This window comes from Xenopus laevis, chromosome 2L (genome assembly GCF_017654675.1).
Source record: "Xenopus laevis strain J_2021 chromosome 2L, Xenopus_laevis_v10.1, whole genome shotgun sequence".
NCBI lineage: Eukaryota > Metazoa > Chordata > Amphibia > Anura > Pipidae > Xenopus > Xenopus laevis.
The window spans coordinates 12,121,197-12,135,540 of record NC_054373.1 but is presented as its reverse complement, the minus strand read 5'-3'; the positions used below and the strand labels follow the sequence as shown (position 1 = coordinate 12,135,540).

Here is a 14,344-nt window from a genome sequence, read left to right as displayed (position 1 = left end):
TAATTAGTAGCTCTGTATACGAGTCTCTAATAATAATTATCTTTCCATCACAGGTGGCTTCTTGTTCTCTGCAGCTCCCAATGTTTGGTAAGACCCACAGGGACCTCTTTGTCTTGTAAGCAAACCCCTTCCACAGTTAAGGTGGCCATAAAAAGGCATACTTTTATCATTCTGCGATGAACGATCGTATCGTTAAACGATCGTCTGACGATTATTTTACCATACGATACGCCATCCACGTAGATCGATTATATGAACAGATATAACCATATTGTTTGCTTCGTGTACGGACGAACGCTGTTCAATAATGAGGAGTGGTGCTAGCATTGTGTCACTGTCTGTAGTATATAGTCAGTTTCTCCTTCCCTGCTCCATGCAGACATATGGATTTATGTCTTGCTATGGCATAATAAACTTCTTTCACATATGAGGTGATAGGGTGATATTCCTGCAGTCAGCACTAATTTATTTCTTTACATAGTTCGCATATACTTGAGTATAAGCCGTCCCGAGTATAAGCCGAGGTTCCTAATTTTACCTCCAAAAACTGGGAAAGCTTATTGACTCGAGTATAAGCCTAGGGTGAGAAATGCAGCAGCTTCTGGTAAGTTTCAATCAAAAAATTGAGGGTTTCTGCTCCCATTGGAGGTGCCGGCATCTAATTTTTGGATGCCGGCGACCATTCTTGGAAGCCGGCGAATATTCTTGGAGACTATTCTTGGACGCCGGCAACTATTCTTAGGCGCCGGCGACTATTCTTAGACGCCGGAGACCGTTTTTGCCTTGACCCGAGTATAAGCCGAGGTAGAGTTTTTCAGCATATTTTGGGGGCTGAAAAACTCGGCTAATACTCGAGTATATACGGTAGTTACAAATGAAGCTGTCAGCAAAGAACGTTCGGGTCCTTCTGTATATGTTCGCTGTTCCGTATATGTACGTTGGCTTGTGCTACAATCCTGACATTCGCAAAGAGGGATTTTATCCCTGAACGACTACAATTTTTAAACTCATCCAATCAATTTTGCGAATGATAATATCGAGACGATCGTTTGTCCGACGATCGTTCGTACACCATCAACCATCCGATAGGTTATCAATATTATCGGAACGTACTGGAATCAGTCGTTTGGAAGTGAAAAATTTGCCTGTGTACGGCCACCTTTAGACCTGATTGATCTATGGTATGTATATAATTAATACAATAACCAGTTGCATATAGGCTAATACACAGTGCTTAGTGATGTCATCATCATCGATTATAATCATCATTTTGATGTCACTCATGTCACATGACTCGAAAGCTGAAGAGAATTAGAAGAAGAAGGCAAATACTGAAATTAAATAAGCTTTATCAGAAAGGTCTATATAAATACACCAGTAAAACCTCAAAGAAATGCTGCTTTGAGTCCTCTGTCAAAAGAAACACAACATTTCTTTCCTTCTATTGTGTACTCATGGACTTCTGTATCAGACTTCCTGTTTTCAGCTTAAACCTCCAGGGCTAGGGCTTGAGCATGCTAAGTTTGCTCATTTTGCTCCTCTCCCCCTTCTTTTTCCACCCTCCTCCCCTCCCTGCTGTAATCTGAGCCCAGAGCTATGAGTGAGCAGGGAGAAACTCAGGCAGGAAGTGATGTCACACCAAGCTAATATGGCAGCTTCTATCCTAAACAAACAGAGAGCTTCTAGAGCTTCCTGTTTACTCAGGTATGGTAAAGCATTCTGCAGAATAAATATAGATGTGTTATAGATTGCACTATTGTAGCTAATCTATTAGCAATAAACTACTTTGGTAGCTTTCCTTCTCCTTTAAAGGTGAACCACCCCTTTAAGCATTATATAATGGACAGGGGGGATCTGTTTCCCTAAAATGGTCTCTTTGTACCTTTAACCCAGAGATTCATTGATTGCCACTCTGGCATACAGTGATTTAGACACTTCAGACAGGTTCCACGACGTCCCGGCCATTAAGGCCTCTGTCATTCAAATAATGTTCCCCGGATCATGTTGCCCGAGTGGGACAGCCTTTTTGCTGCTAAGTGCATCCTCCGTGGCCATTAATGTCAGAACATGAACCTCTATACAAGCACAACAAGGCAGGGTAATGTGATCAAAGCTGCGGCATGTAGCACTAAAGGCCCAGTACAAGACCCATTCACTCAAGATAAAGGTAAACAGGGACATATTCAAAGTTTTCCTGTGACTAAATGGGAAAAATGAGCAGGTAGCCGATGCTTGAGGATCAAAGCAAGGGAAGTCAGGCCTCGCCCCAAACAAGAGGATTTCCCACAACGGGCAGCAGGCAAAACCCATTGTTTCCTGGGAACATAAGCTTTTGGTCAGACAGATGAGCACAGACAGTGGCTGCTTTGTCCCACAAGAGAATATAGACACACACAGCAGGTAACCTCAGGGCAGGGCAAGTAAAACATCTATATACAACAGCCACGCTGAGCCTCATATAGTCGTTGGGATCATTAAAGGGAAACTATCGTGAAAATTTAATATAGGCTTCCTCATACTGAAGTAAGAAACTTTCTAAATACAATCAATTAAAAATTCTGCATTATTTCTGAAATAATCAAGTTTATATTCACTATTCCTCTCTCAGCATCTGTTTCTCTTCATTCTGTCTTCATGCAGCAGTTGGGTGTCATATATTAATTGACCGTTAGATCCAATATATCTTATAGGTGTGGCTTCCTTTCCTAGCAGATGACTTAGAGTTCACTCAAATAACTGATTCCAGTACAAACAAAATCTAACAAAATAACTGCCTTTTGCACAAATCCTGCATGTAGAGAGACATGATGTCTGGTGATTTTAATAGAGTGAGCTCTGATACATCTTCTAGGCAAAAGGAGCCCCCTATAAGATATATTGGATCATTCATCTGACACCCAACTCCTGAATGAAGACAGAATGTAGAGAAACGGATGCTGAGAGTAGTAGGGCCTGCAATATAAAGAGCAATACAGAGAATAACGAAAAAAGTATTACCTATTATTACTACCATCCTGCTTTCTTTATTCCCTGTAAAATTGTTATGTCATCAACGTACTCCTGTAAATGCCCAAATTTAATTGAACAGTACAATGAACAAAATGTAAAAAATATTCTAATATTCTAATGTCTCTGGACATGCTGCTAAATGTTTTCCTTGTATGGTATAAAAGAAAATATGCCCCCTCTTAAATGTATAAGCTTATCATAAAGTAACTTAAAATTGCAAGCCTCATGACTTCTAATACAGGTATATATATAATTTACAGTAGGGGGCATGTTATCCTTCAAAATACACAAGTGATACTCAGAGTTCCCTGTATAACTCAGCCTGCAGCCTTGTGTCTTTATATGGTCACAGAACAACCCCTCAGTGACTTCTAATATCCTTATCATTTACAGTAGGGGGTACATTATCCCTAATAATACATGAGAGATACTCAGAGTTCCCTGTATAACTCAGCCTGCAGCCTTGTGCCTTTATATGGTCACAGAACAACCCCTCAGTGACTTCTAATATCCTTATCATTTACAGTAGGGGGTACATTATCCCTTATAATACACAAGTGATACTCAGAGTTCCCTGTATAACTCAGCCTGCAGCCTTGTGTCTTTATATGGTCACAGAACAACCCCTCAGTGACTTCTAATATCCTTATCATTTACAGTAGGGGGTACATTATCCCTTATAATACATAAGTGATACTCAGAGTTCCCTGTATAACTCAGCCTGCAGCCTTGTGCCTTTATATGGTCACAGAACCCCTCAGTGACTTCTAATATCCTTATCATTTACAGTAGGGGGTACATTATCCCTTATAATATATGAGTGATACTCAAGAGTTCCCTGTATAACTCAGCCTGCAGCCTTGTGCCTTTATATGGTCACAGAACGACCCCTCAGTGACTTCTAATATCCTTATCATTTACAGTAGGGGGTACATTATCCCTTATAATACATGAGTGATACTCAGAGTTCCCTGTATAACTCAGCCTGCAGCCTTGTGCCTTTATATGGTCACAGAACGACCCCTCAGTGACTTCTAATATCCTTATCATTTACAGTAGGGGGTACATTATCCCTTATAATATATGAGTGATACTCAGAGTTCCCTGTATAACTCAGCCTGCAGCCTTGTGCCTTTATATGGTCACAGAACCCCTCAGGGACTTCTAATATCCTTATCATTTACAGTAGGGGGTATCCCTCATAATACATAAGTGACCTGTATAACTCACCATGCAGCCTGGTGCATTTATATAGTCACAGGTGTATGTAACTAATTATGTCTTGATCATACTGCATACAAGGCAAACATTTAGGAAACCAGTGTTGGGGAGGAGCCACCTGATGTTTGATTGCACTAAACGAAGATCAATCTGGGGAAATATTTAGGCAATACAAATTGTTATAAAGATCTAAGTTGGCCTTTGCAGGAAAGGGCAGCGTTCCTTTCCTGTGTTTGTATTGCAAACCTCCAGTTTGATGCATTGCGCTTCTTTTGCAGTTGCGGTGGTTTACACAACAGCCCAGGTAGGAGACGTACAGAGCTCACCTTTTTGGAAGAGTTTGATGAGGGTGATAAGGTTTCACTTGGTAAAGAGACACTCTCAGTGATAAAAGTAATCTGTCCTTTTCTCAGATCACTATCTCCGGGGGATTCAAGGAGAAGATTCCATTTGTTCAGATCTTCAAAGAGCTAAAATAAAGTGTGACATTGGGTGAGGGATGGGGTAGACTCCAGCAATTAACAGTCTGTAGGTCTGTCAGTACATACAGCCTTTAATATAAATGCACTGTATATTATAACAACAATATGCTCGTTCGTGCAGTGACATGCAATGCAGCCATTCCATTAGTCTTTAATATAATATATAATACACAAGAGCCATGAATATCTTGTAAATTATATCCTTATAAACGGTGACTAGTGATGTTATCAGTTTATTGGTCACATGACTCACTAAAACTTGTGTATTATAATAAATAAAGTACCCCTTGTTGGAAAATATGAGGATATTAGAAGTCACCTCCGAGTTCCATGACCTCGTGTTTTTATATGGTCATGAAACTCCTCGGTGACTTATAATATCCTTATATTTTACAATAGGGGGTATTTTATTGACTATATATGTCTATATTCATATTGTACTGCAAGCACTGCGCATAGACTGCAGTCAAGGCATGCTGTTGGTTAGCTGCAGGCAACCCTAACATAAAGAAACATTGGTTTTGCCTAATATTTACTTTTCCAGCATCACTTGCATCTCCACACTGTTGGTTGCCAAACCCTTATCTCATCTCTAGAATGGGGGAAGAGACCACAGTGCAGCATAATCTTCTCAAGTGAAAGAGCTAGTTCATATGAATACCTACGGTAACACCCCTACCATTAATGGAAGCCCCCAGGACACTCTCCAGCTAATTTTACATGTAATTCAGAGAGTTAATTAGCAATTGCTAATTGCAGCTTGCTAAGCTTAAAGGAGAGCTAAACCCTAAAAATGAATAGGGCTAAAAATGCCATGTTTTATATACTGAAATTATTGCACGAGGCTAAAGTTTGAGCTTGTCAATAGCCGCAATGATCCAGGACTTCAAACTTGTCACAGGGGGTCACCATCTTGGAAAGTGTCTGTGACACTCACATGCTCAGTGGGCTCTGATTGGCTGTTGAGAAGCTAAGCTTAGGGCTCGTCACTAATTATCCAGCAGAAAATGAGCTTCCCCTGTAATATAAGATGATGCTAAAGGTTTGCTAATTATTAAATTCTGATGCTAATTGCACTGGTTTCTGTGCTGCCATGTAGTAATTATGTGTATTAATTACTAATCAGCCTTATATTGTGGCATTTCTATTCTATGTGTACTGTATATTGTGAGTGGGTCCCTAAGCTCAGTAAGTGACAGCAGCACAGAGCATGTGCAGTGAATCAGCAGAAAAGAAGATGGGGAGCTACTGGGGCATCTTTGGAGACACAGATCTTTACTGCTAAAGGACTGTGGTTGCCTTGGGCTGGTACAGAAGCTTTAAACATAATGTACAACATTTCTAGCTACTTCTTTAGTTATACTTTAGTTCTCCTTTAAGGTGGCCATAGAAGTTACAATTACAGTCGTTTCTGTAAAGATCTATCCAGGAAAGATGGTTTGTTTCAATACACACATGTAGAGCTGAATTGTCAGATATACAGGTAGAAACAATGACAATTCAGCACTAACAATGGCCGATGTTCAGGTGCCTTTAAAGGCGCCCAATGAAAATTTTCCAGCCAGCCTGATTGACGAGAAGAGATCCAAGTCTTCAGTTGATATTGATCATCTCGTCTCCCACCATACGCGCACCGAATATCTTACAAAAATTAATTTTGTACGATATTATCGGTGTGTCTATGGCCACCTTTAGGTCTCATTGTTTTCTTTTGGGGCAAGGACACAACTTCTAGCCGGCCGTACATGAACAGCTTTAGTTGGGCAGTTTGTTCAATTTTGACTATACCGCCCAGTCACCTGAGCATATCTGGCTGGTAGTCAGGTTTAAAGGTAATCCTGCAATCCTGGCAGATTAGAATGGAACATTCCGACTGATCACTTTCTGCTTTTCTAATTAATCAGGAATTTGGTTCAGACAAATATAATATACACATATACCATGTCCTTCCGTGGGTCCCACAAACTGCCTGTGCAACATAAGCCTAGTCTAGTAAAAACATTTGGGCTTTCAGGTGTTACACATCAATGTGAGCCAAAGACATACATTCGGACACTTCTCAGTTGCTGGGCTGAAAAAATGTGTCAAATATGTTATAGCCCCAAATGAAACTTGGCCCTGATGAGTGAGAGAAAGGCAACTAAAGCACAGGGCAACCATATATCAATGTTACTGACTGATGAGGGAAAATGGAAAATGGCCGCCGGGTGAAAGCTGCTATTTGTTTTAGGAAAATGTGATGGCGCCAGCAAATGGAGGGTGTATATGCAGTACAAATGATGGGGCTTGGGTGGGAAAGATATGCCCAAGTTATATACATGGTAGGAAAATGTAGGCTTTACATGTCCTTTAACCTCAGTATTCTGACCTATAACCAATCTGTGTGATTTTACACAAGGCAAAAAGAACCAAGCCAAAAAGTAACCTTATCTAGCCTGGTTTCTGAAGTACATTGTTCAAGTAATATCCTAATGCTATAAAAGAATCCATTCAGACATGTATATCTATACAGACTAGGGATGCACCGAATCTACTATTTTGGATTCGGCTGAACCCCCGAATCCTTCGCAAAAGATTTGGCCAATTAGGGGTGGGAAGAGGGAAACATTTTTTACTTCCTTGTTTTGTGACAAAAAGTCATGTGATTTCCCTCCCTGTCCCTAATTTGCATATTTGAATCCTGCTGAAAAAGGCAGAATCCTGGCCGAATCTCGAGGCCAGGTAGAATATATTTTATACAAAGGACTGAGCAAGCCCATAGGCGCTACAGTCCCATCATAGTAAAGACTCATGCCCCTGAAGCTGTCCCCCATGTCCACATCATGGTTGTCCTCGTTCTGGCACTGAGCATGCTCACAGAGCTACAGAGGGACATGGTTTAGTGCTGAGGGTTACACTCTTTCCTCATAAGCTGATGCCACTAGTCTACAATCACTGAGGCCTAGGGTTTCTAGAGAAATAGTTCCCTCTCCAAGAGTTCCTACATCTATAGTTTGGTGGAGCATTGTCATAGATTAAATATGCTGTATATTATTTGTACCCGAAGGGGCAGTTTTATTGAGGGTGAAACTGAAAATTCAAATACGAAATTCGAATTTTCACATTTTTTTATGGCCAAAATTTGAAGTTGTTTGTAGCGTTCCTGAGTTTTTTTTTTCGTAGAAAAAACTCAAATCGAGTTTTTTTCAAATAAGATTCGAGTTTACAGGTCGATCCTATTCACCTGAGTTTAACAAATTAATCTGTTTTTTTTTTAATAAATTTCGATCAGTCAAATTTCAAAATTCGACCTTTGATAAATGTGCCCCTAAATCTTCATTTGATTAGATGCCCTTGCTTTTTTTTTTTCCCTATGGGTTTTCCTTCTGGGTAGCTGGCCATAGAGAGGCCAGAGAAGGTCTAGCAGTTCAGAGTGTAGCATGAGTGCATGGCCAATTGTACATGGTGGTAAATGGCACGTCTAAGGGCTTGTCATTGCCTGTCCTGAGAGACCACATAAATCTGTGCCACTGTGGATATAGCCAGGTAATATCAATAAAAATTATAGCATTATTTTTGGGCGAACATTTTATGTTGTCCCAGAATATCTTTGTAAATATGAGTATCCTCAGTATTCTCTATTCCTGTTGGGACTCTAATTTAGAAATGTATCTGCAACAGATATCTGCTTAAAGGGGTGGTTCGCCGTTAAAGTAACTTTTATTATGTTATAGAACGGCCAATCCTAAGCAACTTTTCAAATGGTTTTCATTATTTATTTTTTTATAGTTTAATAGTTATTTGCCTTTTTCTTCTGACTCCTGTCAGGCTACAAATGTATTGTTACTTTTTATTACTGATCCTTCTATTGAGGCCTCTCCTATTCATATTCCAGTCTCTTATTCAAATCAATGCATGGTTGCTAGGGGAATTTGGACCGTAGTTACCCGATTGATTAAGATGCAAATTGAAGAGCTGCTGAATAAAAAGCTAAACAACTGAAAAACCTTCAGTAATAAAATATGAAAACCAATTGTCTCAGAATATCGATCTCTACATCATACTAAAAGTTTTCTCAAAGGCGAACAACCCCTTTAAAAGAATTGTTCAGTAAAAAAAGTGGGTAAATAGATAGGCAGTGCAAAATAAAATATGTTTCTAATATTAGTTAGTTAGCCAGAAATGTAATATATAAAGGCTGGAGTGACTGATGTCTAACATAATAGCCAGAACACTACTTTGCAGCTCTCTTGCTTTCCACTGATTAGTTATAGGCAGTAACCAATCAGAGACTTAAAGGGGACCACATGGGTCATAACTGTTGCTTTTGAATCTGAGCTGAATGCTGAGGATCAATTACAAACTCACTGAACAGTTACAGTGGTGTGAAAAACAATTTGCCCCCTTCCTGATTTCTTATTCTTTTGCATGTTTGTCACACAAAATGTTTCTGATCATCAAACACATTTAACTATTAGTCAAAGATAACACAAGTAAACACAAAATGCAGTTTTTAAATGAGGGTTTTTATTATTTAGGGAGAAAAGAAATCCAAACCTGTGTGAAAAAGTAATTGCCCCCTGAACCTAATAACTGGTTGGGCCACCCTTAGCAGCAATAACTGCAATCAAGCGTTTGCGATAACTTGCAACGAGTCTTTTACAGCGCTCTGGAGGAATTTTGGCCCACTCATCTTTGCAGAATTGTTGTAATTCAGCTTTATTTGAGGGTTTTCTAGCATGAACCGCCTTTTTAAGGTCATGCCACAACATCTCAATAGGATTCAGGTCAGGACTTTGACTAGGCCACTCCAAAGTCTTCATTTTGTTTTTCTTCAGCCATTCAGAGGTGGATTTGCTGGTGTGTTTTGGGTCATTGTCCTGCTGCAGCACCCAAGATCGCTTCAGCTTGAGTTGACGAACAGATGGCCGGACATTCTCCTTCAGGATTTTTTGGTAGACAGTAGAATTCATGGTTCCATCTATCACAGCAAGTCTTCCAGGTCCTGAAGCAGCAAAACAACCCCAGACCATCACACTACCACCACCATATTTTACTGTTGGTATGATGTTCTTTTTCTGAAATGCTGTGTTACTTTTACACCAGATGTAACGGGACGCGCACCTTCCAAAAAGTTCAACTTTTGTCTCGTCGGTCCACAAGGTATTTTCCCAAAAGTCTTGGCAATCATTGAGATGTTTTTTAGCAAAATTGAGACGAGCCTTAATGTTCTTTTTGCTTAAAAGTGGTTTGCGCCTTGGAAATGTGCCATGCAGGCCGTTTTTGCCCAGTCTCTTTCTTATGGTGGAGTCGTGAACACTGACCTTAATTGAGGCAAGTGAGGCCTGCAGTTCTTTAGATGTTGTCCTGGGGTCTTTTGTGGCCTCTCGGATGAGTTGTCTCTGCGCTCTTGGGGTCATTTTGGTCGGCCGGCCACTCCTGGGAAGGTTCACCACTGTTCCATGTTTTTGCCATTTGTGAATAATGGCTCTCACTGTGGTTCGCTGGAGTCCCAAAGCTTTAGAAATGGCTTTATAACCTTTGAAATTGAACTCAGGTGTGATAAACCACAGTTAAGTTATTTTTTAACAAGGGGGCAATCACTTTTTCACACAGGCCCATGTATTTTGTGTTCAATTATGTTATCTTTGACTAATAGTTAACGGTTTTTGATGAGCAGAAACATTTAAGTGTGACAAACATGCAAAAGAATAAGAAATCAGGAAGGGGGCAAATAGTTTTTCACACCACTGTATGTCCCATGTAGCCCCCCTTATAGTCACTGACTAACTCAGAGTTAGAGACCTGAAAAGCAGGAAGTAGTGTTCTGGCTATTATGTTACACATCCAGTCACTCCAGCCTTTATACATTACATTTTTGCCTAACTAACTATAAGAGAAACATGTTTTATCTTGCACAGACTGTCTATTTACCTAGTTTTTATTTTTACACTGAACTGTTCCTTTAAGGGTAAGGGCACACGGGCAGATTTGGGGAGATTAGTCGCCCCATCGTCAAATCTCCTCTTCTTCGCGGCGACTAATCTCCCCGAACTGCCTTCCCCTACCTTCCCATCGGCTCTAATAAAAAATCGCCAGCGGGATAGCACTTGCGTTGCTTCGTTTTACAAAGTCGTCCGAAGTTGCCACACAAGGAAACTTCGGGCGACTTCGGAAAAAAAAGTGCTGCGAGTCCCATGCCGCTGGCGATTTTTCATTACAGCCAGTGGAAAGGTAGGCTAAGGCAGGTCGGGGAGAATGTCGCCCCGAAGAAGAGGAGATTTGTCGCTGGGGCGACTAATCTCCCCCCGAATCTGCCCGTGTGCCCTTACCCTAAAGCTGCTGCATGTGGCCCTGCTGCAGTCTCACAGGGATCATGTGGAATAAGGATATGTACATCAAATATCAATACCTGGGAACCCTCAATGAGGAAGAGCTTTCTGCCCACTTTCAGGTAGAACTTATCTTCCTTTGTCTCTTGGATTCCTCTAGAGCTCTGAGTGGGTTGAGTAGAAAAGGTGAAAGAACTGGTCCTGTGCAGCCGACGCACACAGCTGCGGATCAGCAAAGCGTATGAAGATCTGAAACGCAGCCACATATAAACGTAGCAGAGAGTAATGAGCATGACGTTTGCTGGGGTGGGAAGGTGGTTGGGCGCCCCAATGGCCTCTGTTCAGAAATCCGTCATGGGCAAATGACAAATCACAGGCCCCCGTGCTTAGAAATCTTAGCTAATCCTCAGCGCTGAGTCGATAACCTGCTCTAGGAGACAAACAAGCATAACACAACTGTGATGGGTGAAATGGCACGTGAATAGCAAAGGCCTCAAAGAGTTACTATAAGGGTGGGTCAGAAACCAACCCTCTGTAATTCAAATGGTACAGGTATGGGATCCGTTATCCAGAAAGCTCTGAATTACAGGATGGCCGTCTCCCATTAACTCCATTTGATGCAAATAATCCATATTAAAGGGATCCTATCAACGGAAAACATGTTTTTTTTTCAATACACATCAGTTAATAGTGCTACTCCAGCAGAATTCTGCACTGAAATCCCATTTCACAAAAGAGCAAACAGATTTTTTTATATTCATTTTTGAAATCTGACATGGGGCTAGACATATTGTCAATTTCCCAGCTGCCCCTGGTCATGTGACTTGTGCCTGCACTTTAGGAGAGAAATGCTTTCTGGCAGGCTGCTGTTTTTCCTTCTCAATGTAACTGAATGTGTCTCAGTGAGACATGGGTTTTTACTATTGAGTGTTGTTCTTAGATCTACCAGGCAGCTGTTATCTTGTGTTAGGGAGCTGCTATCTGGTTACCTTCCCATTGTTCTTTTGTTTGGCTGCTGGGGGGGGGGAAGGAAGGGGGTGATCTCACTCCAACTTGCAGTACAGCAGTAAAGAGTGACTGAAGTTTATCAGAGCACAAGTCACATGACTTGGGACAGCTGGGAAATTGACAAAATGTCTAGCCCCATGTCAGATTTCAAAATTGAATATAAAAAAATCTGTTTGCTCTTTTGAGAAATGGATTTCAGTGCAGAATTCTGCTGGAGCAGCACTATTAACTGATTCATTTTGAAAAAAAAATTTTTCCCATGACAGTATCCCTTTAAAATAAATGATAAATGATTTCCTTTTTCCTCTGTAATAATAAAATCGTACCTTGTACTTGAGCCAAACTAATATACAGGTATGGGACCTGTTATCCAGAAAGCTTGGGAACTGGGTTTTTCCGGATAAATGAACTTTCCGCAATTTGGATCTTCATACTTTGAGTCTACCAGAAAATCATGAAATCGTTAAAAAAAAAACAATAGGCTGGTTTTGCTTCCAATAAGGATTAATTATATCTTAGTTGGGATCAAGTACAAGTGACTGTTTTATTATTAGAGAGAAAAAGGAAATCATTTTTCAAAATTTGGACAAAATGAAGTCTATGGGAGACGGCCTTTTTCCGTAATTTTAAACTTTCTGGATAACGGGTTTCCGGATAACCAATCCCATACCTGTATAATTAATCCTCGTTGGCAGCAAAATCAGCCTATTGGGTTTATTTAATGTTTAAATAATTTTCTGGTAGACTCAAAGTTACGGTAGACTTAGTAGACTTAAGGTATAAAGATCCAAATTACAGAAAGATCCATTATCTGGAAAAACCCAGCTCCCAAGCATTCTGGATAACAGGTCCTGTACTATCAGAATTCCTGCACCAAACCAATATTGTTCTCTATCCTTAATATAAATAAAGGTAATTAGAGATTAGGTTAGACATTTAAAAAAAACAGACATTTTTACTTTCATACCCTGGGTAAAACTCCTACTCCCTTATAATTAGATGTTAGTTGCATTTCCAATCAGTGGGGTTAAAAACACTGCTCTCAGACTCAATCTCCCCTTTAACAGCAAAGCGACTGATTAAGACATTTACCCCCACATGTAATACAAGGCACTACATTTGCCCAGGAGCAGTAACCAGTAGCAACCAATAAGATGTTTGCTTTTAAACATGTGACCAGGAAATTCTACCTGCTGATTGGTTGCTATAGGTTACTGCCCCAGGACAGTATATCCTGTGCTTGAATGGCTGCCCCATGGCTACACATCAGCTTGTTTATATAAACTATAGTAGTACTTATCTGTAAACTACTGTGTATCCTGTGCTTGAATGGCTGCCCCCATGGCTACACAGCAGCTTGTTTACATAAACTATAGTAGTACTTATCTGTTATCTACTGTGTATCCTGTGCTTGAATGGCTGCCCCCATGGCTACACAGCAGCTTGTTTATATAAACTATAGTAGTACTTATCTGTTATCTACTGTGTATCCTGTGCTTGAATGGCTGCCCCCATGGCTACACAGCAGATTGTTTATATAAACTACAGTAGTACTTATCTGTTATCTACTGTGTATCCTGTGCTTGAATGGCTGCCCCCCATGGCTACACAGCAGCTTGTTTATATAAACTATAGTAGTACTTATCTGTTATCTACTGTGTATCCTGTGCTTGAATGGCTGCCCCCATGGCTACACAGCAGATTGTTTATATAAACTACAGTAGTACTTATCTGTTATCTACTGTGTATCCTGTGCTTGAATGGCTGCCCCCATGGCTACACAGCAGCTTGTTTATATAAACTATAGTAGTACTTATCTGTTATCTACTGTGTATCCTGTGCTTGAATGGCTGCCCCCATGGCTACACAGCAGCTTGTTTATATAAACTATAGTTGTGTTTCTGAAGCAAACAGGTACGTTTTATCACAGCAGCACAAAAGTACATCATATTTTCACTACCTTAAAACACTTTAGTTTTTTGGTGTTACCTTTAACAGCAAATTAAAAAATGAATTATTAATTATCTATTTATTCTGCACAGGTGTATGTGTAGGCCCATTCTACCTCTTTAATAAATGTATAGTGGAAAGCTGCACAGTATTACATTTTCTTTCACTTTCTGGGTGGAGTTCCCATTTAACCAAAAGAAATCCACAAAACTGCAACTTGTGTGAGATTACGAATGATTGCGTAAAATGCTAAATGATATCTGTGAGATTCATTTCCCCTTTAAACACTGCTTAGGGCGGGGCAGAATCTCACACTGACAGGAAAGTTGTGGCCCTGAAGGTGAGTTATTTGCAGGGTCACAG

At 40.3% G+C, this 14,344-nt stretch overlaps 1 protein-coding gene across 2 annotated transcripts in view; it reads right to left on the bottom strand.

The window, feature by feature from the left end:
* The window catches only part of hlcs.L (holocarboxylase synthetase (biotin-(proprionyl-CoA-carboxylase (ATP-hydrolysing)) ligase) L homeolog), a 125,437-nt gene that overhangs the window by 110,657 nt on the left and 436 nt on the right, over nucleotides 1–14,344 (bottom strand). The window contains exons 2-3 of one of the 2 annotated variants that reach the window (XM_018245902.2): nucleotides 11,104–11,453; nucleotides 4,557–4,700 (exon numbers count right to left, since the gene is read on the bottom strand). In XM_018245902.2, the coding sequence (XP_018101391.1) occupies nucleotides 4,557–4,700; nucleotides 11,104–11,316 (357 nt within the window). In that variant the 5' untranslated portion in view covers nucleotides 11,317–11,453. The remainder of the gene's footprint in view (nucleotides 1–4,556; nucleotides 4,701–11,103; nucleotides 11,454–14,344) is intronic. The other variant, XM_041581548.1, reaches the window with a different exon arrangement.